This window comes from Haliaeetus albicilla, chromosome 3, assembly GCF_947461875.1.
Source record: "Haliaeetus albicilla chromosome 3, bHalAlb1.1, whole genome shotgun sequence".
Lineage (NCBI taxonomy): Eukaryota > Metazoa > Chordata > Aves > Accipitriformes > Accipitridae > Haliaeetus > Haliaeetus albicilla.
In genome coordinates, this window is record NC_091485.1 from 51,715,183 (window position 1) to 51,727,535 (window position 12,353).

Genomic DNA, 12,353 nt, shown 5'->3' on the forward strand with positions numbered 1-12,353 from the left:
CCGCTTCCTCCGGGGGAGGGCGCGAGTCGCGCGGCTGCCGTCGGGGCAGGCGGCAGCGATGAGCGCGGAAGCGGCGGACCGGGAGGCCGCCACCTCCAGCCGGCCTTGCACGCCGCCGCAGACCTCCTGGTTCGAGTTCCTGCTGGAGGAGGCGCTGCTGGAGCAGCACCTGCAGAAGCCCTCTCCCGGTGCGTGCGCGCGGCGCGGCCCTGCTGGCGGCCACCTCCCCTCGGCCTTGGGCGCGGCCTGGCCTCGCTCCTCAGGGGCCCCGGGGGAGAACCGCTCGCTCGTTTCCCTGCGGGCCCCGTCCCTCGCCGCCGCGGCCTGCAGCTCGGCCGCTGCCTCCGCCTTCCCGGGGCCCGCTGCTGGCGCCGCCGGCCGCGCACCGGCGCCGCCTCCCCCGCTGCCGCCCGCCCTCCTTCGCCTCCCCCTTGCTCCCTCCCTCGCCTCTGGCTTCCCCCCCGGCGCTGCTGACGCGGCGGCCAACGAGCCCCCGCCCGAGGGGTTGCGAGGTGGGAGGGTGGCGGCGCGGGGGGGTCGTCTGCTGGCGCGGAGGGGTCTGCTGGCGCGGGGCTCGTAGGCTGTGGTACCGGCGGCTGCGGGGGGGCGGGCCCAGTGGGCGGGCAGCCGCGGCGGTGCGGCGTTAGTTAACGCGAGCAGGGATGTGTCTTTCCCGTTTCACACGTTAACTTTCCTGTTTAATAGCTTCGCTTCTCCGTCTTTCTCTGTGTGGTAGGCGACTCTTCCTTTCGCCTACGTGAATTTTGCTCGCCGAAATGTTACAAGCTGTTTATTTTTGCAACGTGAAGCGCTGTTCGTAAAAAATCATTACCATTTTCAGCTGTTCTTTTCCCATTAAAGTCTTGCTAGTGCCGGAAACTAGAGTCCTCCTAAAGGTTCAGTGCTGAAATTGCTCTGTCTTCTTAGACCTGGAACGAATAGAAACCTCGTCTGATGCATTACAAGAAAGTGACCATATTTAAAAGTAGATGATCTTTTGACAATCATAAGTGGGAATCATCTTTTTCAATACCCGAATTCTACAAGCAGGTGGAGGAAACGGGAAAATCTGGGACAGTATTGCCTCTACAAAAAGTAAATTTAAGCATAGCCAGGCTATATCTTTGTGCTTAGATCTTACACTGTTGTTTTGCAATTAAAAATATTGATTCATACTACTTTTATGTTTCACAAAGTTCAGTGAGAGTATAATAGTTAAGGTTTGGCTTCAGTTTTTCATAACAGCTCAAAGGTATTGGAGAGACTGTCTTATTGTAAGGGAGAGATTTGGGGGTGCTTTTTTTTTTTTTAAATCAGTCTGAAAGTATCTTCTAAATGTATTCAAGTACCTGCAGTTGCTTCTAAATATATTTTAAAATATAGAGGAGGATTACAACTAGATATGTATTTTTACAATAGCAAACTTGTGATTTCAATAGGCAACATCTTTTTTGTAGATGCAAGCACTGAAACGTAGTTAATAAAAAATAGTGAAAATAAATAAAAGATGAGAGTGTGGTCGAGTAAATTTGAAGGTTAAACAAAGATATGTTAATAGTATGATTTGAGTCAGCATAAGCAAGATAACCTTTGGGATTAGAATCTGCCAGGTGACAGTGTCAGCTGTATAAATGACAAGGAGATAAGATCCCTGTTCATAGCTGCAACATGAAATTAATTTTTGGGCTTACAAAGAATTTGAAGAGTGGCTGTGTTTTTGCAGATCCGCCACCTGTACAGCTGATTGTCCAGTTCCTGGAACAAGCCTCGAAACCATCAGTGAATGAACAGAACCAAGTCCAGCCACCACCTGATAACAAAAGAAACCGCATTTTAAAACTTCTTGCTCTTAAAGTTGCTGCTCATCTGAAGTGGGATTTGGATGTATTAGAGAAAAGGTATAGTCTGTACATCTTCATGCTGAAATTACAAAACTGAAGTGGCTTGAGATCTTTATTTTAACAGAAGGAAATGTGTCTTGCTCCCTTTTGTGACGGAGTCTTCCTTACATTAAGAAGAGTCTTGGGTGTGACAACCAAAATCAAGTTCGATTTCATCTGTGAGTTAGAAAAGGGTTTTGATAAAGGCAACATCTGTGAGCAAATCAATATTGTTCATAATTTAGAGAGGAAGAATAGTGGGTCTTAAACATTAAGATCTGCACATCTAAACTGCATAAAGATGAATTTTAGCTTACGTTTTCTTCAATGGCAAAACTAGCTTAAGTTTCCCCATTCTGACATGCTTGAAGTTGGGAGGTCTTGCTCCAATTTTGTTCATGTAAAGAACTCCATATATCTGCAGACTAGATCACTGAACTGACAGTGGTTGAAATGGACAAACTCCTCCTTTGCACTTTTCCTTTGAATTTTTTTAACTCAAATGATTTCAGCTGCTGAAAGCTGAGGCAGGATTATCGCTTGCCAAAATACCTTTGCAAGATACCGCACAATTGCAAAGAATGAACGGAAACCTTTATTGTGGTTAGTTGTGAAAATACTGTATGGACAAAAGTATCTGGTATCCAATAAGGGTTTTTTTATATATACTTTAGCTTTGAAAGCAGATGTATATGAATGTGTGCAAGAGTGGTTTTGGGTTTTTGGGGTTTTTTTTTATGACTGCTTCTCTTCTTGCAGGAGGAATTTGTACTGACATTTATTCATGGTGTACTTTCTGTTGATTAGTACCTTCTTAAAATGTAGGTATAATCCTGATTCAAAAATCAGCCCTACTGTATGTATGACACTATTGGACTGATTCTGTTTTGATAGGATTGTTTTGTCCATCTGTGGTGGTTTTTCTGAGAACCAATCTGAAGTCATTTCAACTACTAATTTAGCATCTCTATATAGTAGTTAGAGTTCTTGCTCTGTTAGCTCATGCAGCCTAAGATTGTTTTTAATTAAGAAACATGCATTTGGTTTTTAACTGATTATACCAAAAGGTTCAGTCATGGTAGTTAAAAAGGAATAAAATAACAGCTTGAGCCAAGCTTTTTTCTAAAACTTGTGCTGTTTATAAACAGTTGAATGATGTTCTACTCTTGCCAATGAGAACAAGATTCCTGGACCTCGCATAGTAAAAACAGGGCTTGTCAGTTTAAAATGATAGTTTGATAGCAGACCTGGAGTCTGATACAACACAAGACCTAAAAATTGTTAAACAGGAATTCTGGCTTTAGTTGCTAGAAGTGTATTTTCACTGGCTGTTTTCAATGCTGGTTGCAATGAATGCAAATTTTTTCACAAGATGAAAAGTACTCTGGCTGATGACTTCCGATTTCAAGTAATGTCTGAATTAGTAATGGTGTTTCAGTTGTGTTAAATTATACCTCAAAAGCTTGGATTGATGCAGTCCAGCCTGCATGCCTTCTCATTTTATCAAGGAAGGTTCTGTCCCAGCTAATGTATATTTTACATAACACAGCTTACAATGCTCTACAGTGCTTTACTCCAGTTCCTAGTTTTAGCTGCACTGTTTGCTAGTGGATGTTGCAGAAAGGGAGATAAGCCATGATAGCACAGAGAAATGTTCCCTTTACGTGAGTGAAATTCCATTTGCAGTGGAACTGTCATTGTTTACCTTCTGGAAGTATGATCTGGGACTACTTTGAAAAGAATTTCTTATTAGTTGGGACCTGCTGTTACAGGTGACTGGATTATTCTGGGGATGTGTCTGTGCGGACTAATGCAGTGGTGCATAGTAGTAGTTAGCTGTCAGGGCAACCTTCCACTTGGGCTTAATTTATGCTGCTAATACTGGTAACCGCTTTACATACCTCACCTAGAATGTCATCTGATACAAAGCATTTCATTATGCTAAGTAAACATACTACCCTTACTTCCATGGGATGTTAAGTAGTAATATAGTAGTGAACAGTAGTGTATATTATTTAAACATTCCAGAATTAGGATTACTATATGAAGTATCTGATTCTCTTGGTTTTTTTAATAGCTTGTCTGTTCCTGTATTGAACATGCTACTGAATGAACTTCTCTGTATCAGCAAAGTTCCCCCAGGAACTAAACATGTGGATGTAGACCTGTCCAGCTTGCCCCCAACCACTGCAATGGCAATACTACTCTACAACAGATGGTAAACTACTTTAAGGCAATAATCTTAAAATCATGATAGAACAAAGCAATGTTTTCTTCTCTATATATACTTGTACATAGAAGGAGAAAAAAATCTCAATAATAATTTTGTGATCTTGAATTTAGGGCTGTGAAGATGATCAGGGGGCTGAGCAGCTCCCCTATGAGGATAGGCTAAGAGAGTTGAGGTTGTTTAGCCTGGAGAAGAGAAGGCTCTGGGGAAACCTTTTAAGTGGCCTTCCAGTACTTAAAGGGGGCCTACAGAAAAGATGGGGAGGGGCTCCTTATTGGGGAGTGTAGTGATAGGATGAGGGGTAACAGTTTTAAACTGAGAGAAGGTAGATTTAGATTAGATATTAGAAAGAAATTCTTTACTGTGAGGGTGGTGAGACACTGGAACAGGTTGCCCAGAGAAGTTGTGGATGTCCTGTCCCTGGAAGTGTTCAAGGCCAGGTTGAATGGGTCTCTGAGCAACTTGGTCTAGTGGAAGGTGTCCCTGCCCATGGCAGAGGGGTTGGAACTAGATGATCTTTAAGGTCCCTTCCAACCCAAACCATTCTATGTTTCTATGATTCTGTGATCTACAGGTAGGTAGGTTATAGGGAGGAGCTGAGTCTGAAAAGCTATTGTACAGCTGGTTTTGTTCCCTAAAAAAAATAGTCAAGGGAGTAGTTTGAACTGTTACCTTATAAAGGTAAAAATCTTGCTGTCTTCTAGCTTTTTATGGACATAAGAGCATTTCTTAAATACTAGATGTGCTCTTGAGTAGAGGATATATTCTAATGGTATAATGTATCTGAAATGATAAACTGAATTTTTAAGAGGCGTGTAATCTGCTTCTGAGGCTAATACCATTCTTTGCTTAATTTTCTCCCCTATGTAGGGCCATAAGGACCATCGTTCAAAGTAGTTTTCCTGTAAAGCAAGTGAAACCTGGTCCACCTCAGTTAAATGTGTAAGTTACAGGTGTCATTTGTTTGGGTTTCTTCTGTGTTTTGTAATCAGAAATTTAATTTCTAAGTGGATTAAATCATGTTAATAACATACAATTGCTCAAAGTGGCTAGTTGTAGCATGGAAAACTTGCATTTATTTCAAGTATATTCTTACTTTCCTGTCAGACACGCTTGATACGTATATGTACTTGTCTGTTGTTCCACTTTTTTAATAAGTTATAATATCTGTAAGTTCATAGGGACATGAAAAATCATGGGAGAAAGGGAGACAGCAATTTGCCTAGGCAGAATGCTTAGTCTCTAACTTAGGGTACGTTTCTTGCATCCTGTTTTAACTTAATATGGTTGTTTTATTATAGGAATTTGCTGCATTATGTATGATAACCTGAGAAATAATGAAGTATTTTCATTTGCTTCATTAGGCAATAATTTGTAATTTGAAGTCAATATTCATTTTGCATTCTAGAAGTTGTGTGGCTTTAGTTACAACCTGTTCTTGGAATTGACTTTTATGTTACAAATTTCTCCAATAAGGTTAGAAGTATCTCAGTGGTACTTCTCACATGTTTTATACTCTCGCATTAGGCCATACTTGTTTGAGAGAATCTGTTAAGTATGTTGATTAAAAATACTACTACTATTACTCATTTTACTATAAATCTCATATTGTTCTATATACATATCAGAGTCTGATCCTGAATCAAAAAATTCTGTATGGGGAAACAATTTAAAAATACTTTTAATTTTTACATAAACACATCAACACACTTCTGCCCCTGACACATGCTTGAGAAGATTTAAATAGTGAAGCTTCAAGAGACTTGAGGCTGTGGAAGCTGATTTTGTCATGATAGTTTTGCTAATATTAACAGTCTGATTTTTAAAGATAAAAGCAATGAAAACTTTGTAGCTTCCATTTTATTGAACCGCGTTCTCATCCAAAGCTATATTGTCATTATGTAATTCTGTATTTGAAATGTAGATAGATAAGAACAGTCAGTTCCTGCATAATGATGTTTAAAATGTAATTAAGTAAAACTTACTATGAATGAATTGTTGTGGTCTAGAACATGAAGTAAAATAACATGCAGGTTTGCTTTATAATTGAGATCTTGACCTCTTCTCTCTCTTTTCCAGGATGAACCAGATGCAGCAAGAAAAGGAACTAACTGAAAATATTTTGAAAGTGGTGAGACTTTTTTCCCCTCTTACTTTTGCTTGAATTTACATGTAAATATGAATGGACAGGAAATAAACAATTGCATCACAGTTTTGCTGGATTCAGTACATTTATATTTGCCACTTCTAGTATTTGCTACAGTTCCACTGTGTGCGTTTTAGACAGTGTTGTCTCTGCAGTGCATGTAGTATGGAATTTGCTGTGTGTGATTGAAGTATTGTTTCATCAGCCCTTCCTTGGAGCCATATGAATTGAACAAGCCTCTACAAAGTCAATGTGTGATTAGTAATTAAGACCATACCATGCTCAAGCTGCAAAATCACATGGCAGCAAAATTCAACACTTAAAACGGTTTTTTTTTAGAAGGATTTAGTAGCTGAGTGTTTTCTGTATGTAGCTTTCAACATAATGCTAATTGTGCCTAAAGCGTTTCCCTTTGAGAGAAGAAAGAGGAAGAACGAACCCTCTACTTTCATAAGTAGCCTAGCTCATTTTCCTGCTCTTGTACTACTTGGAATCAGTCAATGATTGGTATTATACATTTTCTACAATTTTTTACTTTTTCATATTTTTTCGAATAGATGAGCATGAGTGATGTTTAACTGTTCTACCGATTCATCAAAATTTTTGAAAAAATCTTGCTGTTCATGTAGAAGCTAGGGTTTTTTTAGCTGTGAAATAAGATCTTAAAATTTACTATCTGACTGTTGCATAACTTAATGCTCCAAAAATGGACAAAAAGGTGTAGGTGAAACAGAAAAATGTTTTGTTTCAATTGTACGTAAGGGTTTGATCCTGTTTCTCTTAGTACCTGAAACTGAAATAGAAGTCAGAAATTTCTTTATTGTACAAGAAATACAGGCGCAGATTCTACATAGCAATAAGACAGGTGTATAAGGACAATTATTTTTACTATTCTTTTACTGTACTGTTACATTTCTAGAGTTAATTTAAACCCACTGCTGAACTCAAAACCGAGATGTTAATTTTTTCAATGCATTTGAACTATTAACAGTTGAAAGAACAGGCTGCTGATTCCATCCTGGTCCTAGAAGGAGCACTTAAATTAAACAAAGATCTTTATGTCCACACTATAAGAACTCTGGATTTATTAGCCATGGAACCTGGTATGGTGAATGGAGAAACAGAGAGTTCCACAGCTGGACTGAAAATCAGTGCAGAGGAGATACAGTGCCAGGTAGCTTACATTCTATATTCAAGCTTTCAATTTATATCTATTTCTTCAGACAAAGTGTGAAGTAATATATTTGAGATCAATTGCAGTATTTTTCTATTAATATTTCCTATGTTCTTTTTTTAATGCAGTGAGATATTGAGTTCATTTTTACATTATTAGAACTTTTTTCAACACTAAATATTGTTGCTTCCCCACAACCCCCCGAGTAAAGCATTATATGGCAAGGACAGCTTATTGCATTGCTCTTAACGATTATGTGGAAATCATTCTGTAATTTTGTAATGCTTATGCAGAATTATTCATACTGAGATCTCAGTTAAAGAGGAAACTGTTGATCTATGTGGGGAAAGGTATGCAGTGTACGTTAGTACATTAGATAAAACTAGGAATAGTTTATAAAGTACGTGTAAGGTTTGAGCTGAAATACTTAATCTTGACTTAAAATGTTATATAGATTTCTAAGATAATATGTTTTATATCAATGCTGTTTACAGGTTTGCTATGATTTGGGTGCAATCTATTTTCAACAAGGATCTACAAATCCAGCTGTTCATGAAAATGCTAAAGAAAAGTTTTTCAAAACAAAGGAGTTGATTGCAAAGGTAGTGAGTGTTTTATTAGCATATATGTTCAACTCTTCTAAAAAGACTTGGCTAAATTATTGCTTCCTTCTTTAGCAATTTAATAACTGTTATGGGTACACATGGTTTTTTAAGAAACTTCATGGGATTTTGACAGCAATTTTTCTTTTTTCACATTGTGCCTTGTTTGAAATTTTATTATTCAGCTGCAATATATTGCTGCTTTGTTCTACATTTTGTAATGCATATTCTCTTACACAAATTGTATTGATGCAAGAATAACATCTCTGGTGCTAATATTAACTCGACTGAAGAGTGCATTCCGTGTCTGTTGTGGTATTTTGATTGTGGTGATGTGTTTCTGAGGAAGATAACCATACAGGACTTCCTATTCTTTTCTATCTAATTGGAAATCGGATTGTCTATGTTCTGACCTTTTAAAAAATACAACATTTTAATTTACAGTTAAGGTATGCTTCCTTTTTTATTTTGCTTCATATTTATATTCCCAAAACTGCAAAACTCAGATTTTTATTTAAATAGACAAAACATGGTCTAAGCTGTGAAGAGCACATATATAAGTATGCTTTTAAAAAAAGTGTGTACATGCACATTCTTTTGTTGTTTTGTTGTTACTTGGGGAAATTGTGAGTTTCTGTTTCTGAATTAAGCTTATGTTTCATAATACTTTGGCCACTAAGATTTGATTAACTCTTACTTTTCAGAATGGTTCATCATCACTTCATTTTACCATAGATGAAGAACGGTTAGCTGGGTACTGTCAAGCTTGTGGAGTTCTTACTTCATCTTCTGATGATGCATCTCAACAGGCAACTCCTTATAGTCAAATCCATAGCTGTATGAAATCTGGCAACTATCAGGTAGGGTGCCTAAATAAACCCACATATATTTGAGGGTTGTTTTTTTTATCATTCCATGTGGATGATTCCACCTGAACTGATAGGGATTTTAACAAATTTTAGTGTTCCAGTTAACCATTAACATACAGTTTTAGAACACACGTATGTGGGAATATAACATAATCTGATACATATTAGATTAAAATATCTTGGATTCCATATAATGTAAGTAATTCCTACTAGCTGATGTATGGAATTTTCAGGTAGAATCTAATTCTTTGGGTTTCAGGGAATGTTGCTGCTGAGATGTGCAAGTTTGGGGTTTTTTGATTCTCAGATGAGAGAGAACTTTGTTGTTTAATGAATTGTAGTATTACATATGGGTGCAAGCTGCTTGGTTAGTTTCATCATTTTTACCAGATAGAAAATCACTTTATCTGTGTCTTTTGCATTATCCATTGACTATTCCAACTGTGTTTGTGTTATAGGACTTAGTGAAGATATTCCTTGAAGATAATCTAGCCCTCAGTTTACCTGTTCAGTTCAGGCAATCGGTGCTGAGAGAACTCTTCCAAAAAGCTCAACAAGGGTGAGGCATTAAATAATGATCTGTTCAATGATGATGAAAAGCGATTTTCATGAGTTATGTTTTTCATGGACAGTATACAAAATCTTTTAACAACAAATTACTTGCATCCAAGAAACTTCAGCCTTTATTTCTGTTAGCAATAGTCTGAACTACATCTTCCAACTAAGGAGCTATGTTGTGATGTATCTCACTGTGGCCATGTATGGGAGAAATTTAATGAGTATTAACACTTAATTTTACCACTTTACTGATATTTTTTTTTTTACTTATGTCATAACTGATCATATATATGTGTGTGTATATATATACAAATTTATAACTAAGTCAATGCCTCTTTAGAGGTCTTCTAAAACTTGAAGTCAAAGCTGGTCAGGCTAACCATACAAAGCAGTAATATTGTAGGAGATGTACTTCACTGGGAACACTGGCAGTGTAGTTACCTGTGATTAGAAGCCTTGTGTGCTGCTGAACTAGTCCAGGGCTGAAGGATTAGTATGGTACATTTATAATAAGGAAAAAATTTATAATAAGCAGAGAGAATTAGGCACATTACAAGGGCAGCTTGTGGATGGCTCCCAACTGAGAAATGCTAAGCACGTGGCTGCACCCAAAATTCAACCTTCTGTGGAGCTTAGGCACTTGAATCAGGGCTATATGGAAAACATCTCCATATAATCATGATGATAATTCTTCTCTGAAGGGAAGGTGCCTACAAGTATTTCAGTTGAAGTGAGAGAGGCTCAGTTTTACAAACACGTGTGTGAGGAAAAAGAAGTATCGATGGTGACAGCCTCTTGTGTAAGAGCTTAGTAGTTAACTGAATTCAGCTTTCACTTCAACCAGAGAGGAGTCAAATAAGCATCTCTTAGAAGAGGACCTTAGAGGCTGTAGCCTAGCACTGTCTAGGGGTGTTTTCATTTCTGATATGGCTGATACGGAGCACCTTCAGTGATAAGTACTAACCAGAGAAGAATGGAGGAGCACGACTTTACAATCTAGTCAAGGCACACAGAGAAGGATTAGGAGAAGGAAGCCATAGATTCTGGTTATTTGTTTTGATTTTTGTCCAGTGATTGTGTATTCTGAGATGCATAAATACTCCTGAAGTCTTTTCGGCTGTCAGCCATGCTCAGGGCGTGCTTGCCAAGAAGCAATGCACCTTTGTGTCAGTAGCACTGCTCTAGCTGGAGTTCCAGTGGTGCTCAGATTGAAGTGATAATGAAGTCTGCATGTGAAACAGAGTTGTGGGCAGGGAGGGAATTTTCTTTTAGAGAAAGTGAGGTCCTGGGTAAACTGAAGTAGATCCTGAGTAAAGTTTTTCCAAGTGTGGTCTTGGGCAGAGGTGTGTGCTCCGAACTTGTCTTGGGATCTGTCACCTGGAGCTTTGCTGTGATACCAATTCTGTGTTTGTCAGAGACCTTCTGTGATTTTTGGTTTTGCGTTCATGCAGCAATGATGCTCTGGATGAAGTTTGTTTCAAAGTCTGCGTGTGCAACACAGTCTGTGATGTATTGCAGGGTCAAACCATTGATATTCAGTTTTGTCAACTGTTCCTGAAACCCAGTAAAGAGAAAATAGACTTTCTCCTTGAGGTAAGAAATTACCTGAAATTAGAAGGGGAGATGGTATTTAGTGAGATATCTTCTTCCCCATATAACTGGATTATTATTGCAAGTAATGCTCAGATTTCTGAAGCAGAGAAAAATACTTTGTAAGGTAACTTCTCAAACTTTATTCAACTTCTTCACACTCTGTGATAGTCTTGCATCTATGTTCATAGCTGCATTTCCATCTGTTGGGGAGGAACCAGTGTTGACCTGTTGCTTCAGCTTGGATTTGAAATTGCTGCTATTCCTGACATCATTAAATTATATAGAGATATTGTTGAGTGTTTGTTTTCAAGGAACAAAGAAGCAAATTCTCCAAGATAGAGAGAGGTACTAGAAAAAGTAGTACCTGTTGAAGAGGACTGCTTTCCCTTACCAGCTTTGTTGTAAAAGTTAGCATGTCATGAAATGATCCTGAGTTACTGTATGTGTGAGACCTAAACTGTTACCCTCAGTGAAGCTTTTTAGGAAACTTGTTGCTCAAACTAAACTTAATCCTTTTGTTGCTTTGCTGTTCTCTTCCTATCTTCTTTTCTTGATTTGAGCCTTTTGCTTGTCTCTTCAAGGATCTGGCAAAAATTGACTGACTGTACTTCAGAGCAAGTAAAAGCTGTTCCATCAGCTGCTCATATGAGGACTTAAACATGTTTCTCAAAAAGAAAAATTACTTCTTGCAAGCTGCCAGTTGAATTCAACTATCTAGTTATTTTTCAACTGCTGCTTTTTTTTAAAAAAACAAAACAAACACCTGTTAGTCCTAGTGAATCTTAGGTTTTGTACTTAGAAATGTTGGTTCATTTTTAAACGAATGCAAAAGGGCTTTGTTATGTACTTGATCTTGTGAGGCTGACTGATACTGTGGCACTTGGCATCAGCACACCTAAATATCAGAGGAGTAGGAAAAAGGAATGTGAATTGTGATCTGAAGGAAGATCACAGTTGTCTGAAACAGGCTGTCTTGTGTACAGGTTGAAAGAAACTCTGATTTATCTGTGATGGCTACAGTGTTTATCAGATAACTTTGTTGCCTCCCTTGAGAGAGAGGGTTACTGGCTGATACTGAGAGTCAGAAAACTGGGCAGTAACACTGTCTGTCACTAAATATTTAAAGTGTTCCAAGGCTGCTTAATTATTTTCTGCTTTCTTTCCCAGGTTTGTTCAAGATCAATAAACTTGGAAAATGCTTCTGAAGCACTGAAGAGAAAAATGGCAGCATTTCTCAAGTATGTACCCATATTAAGATAACATGAATTTAGACTTTATAAGCAATGTAATACAGGACAATG

At 38.4% G+C, this 12,353-nt stretch overlaps 1 protein-coding gene across 1 annotated transcript in view; it reads left to right on the forward strand.

Moving 5' to 3' along the window:
* Positions 1-12,353, forward strand: part of INTS8 (integrator complex subunit 8) — a 25,837-nt gene continuing 13,484 nt past the window's right edge. The window contains exons 1-11 of the mRNA XM_069779699.1: positions 1-188; positions 1,724-1,898; positions 3,958-4,098; positions 4,981-5,052; positions 6,190-6,241; positions 7,248-7,430; positions 7,925-8,032; positions 8,737-8,892; positions 9,360-9,460; positions 10,911-11,052; positions 12,220-12,290. Of these exons, the coding sequence (XP_069635800.1) occupies positions 59-188; positions 1,724-1,898; positions 3,958-4,098; positions 4,981-5,052; positions 6,190-6,241; positions 7,248-7,430; positions 7,925-8,032; positions 8,737-8,892; positions 9,360-9,460; positions 10,911-11,052; positions 12,220-12,290 (1,331 nt within the window). The 5' untranslated portion in view covers positions 1-58. The remainder of the gene's footprint in view (positions 189-1,723; positions 1,899-3,957; positions 4,099-4,980; positions 5,053-6,189; positions 6,242-7,247; positions 7,431-7,924; positions 8,033-8,736; positions 8,893-9,359; positions 9,461-10,910; positions 11,053-12,219; positions 12,291-12,353) is intronic.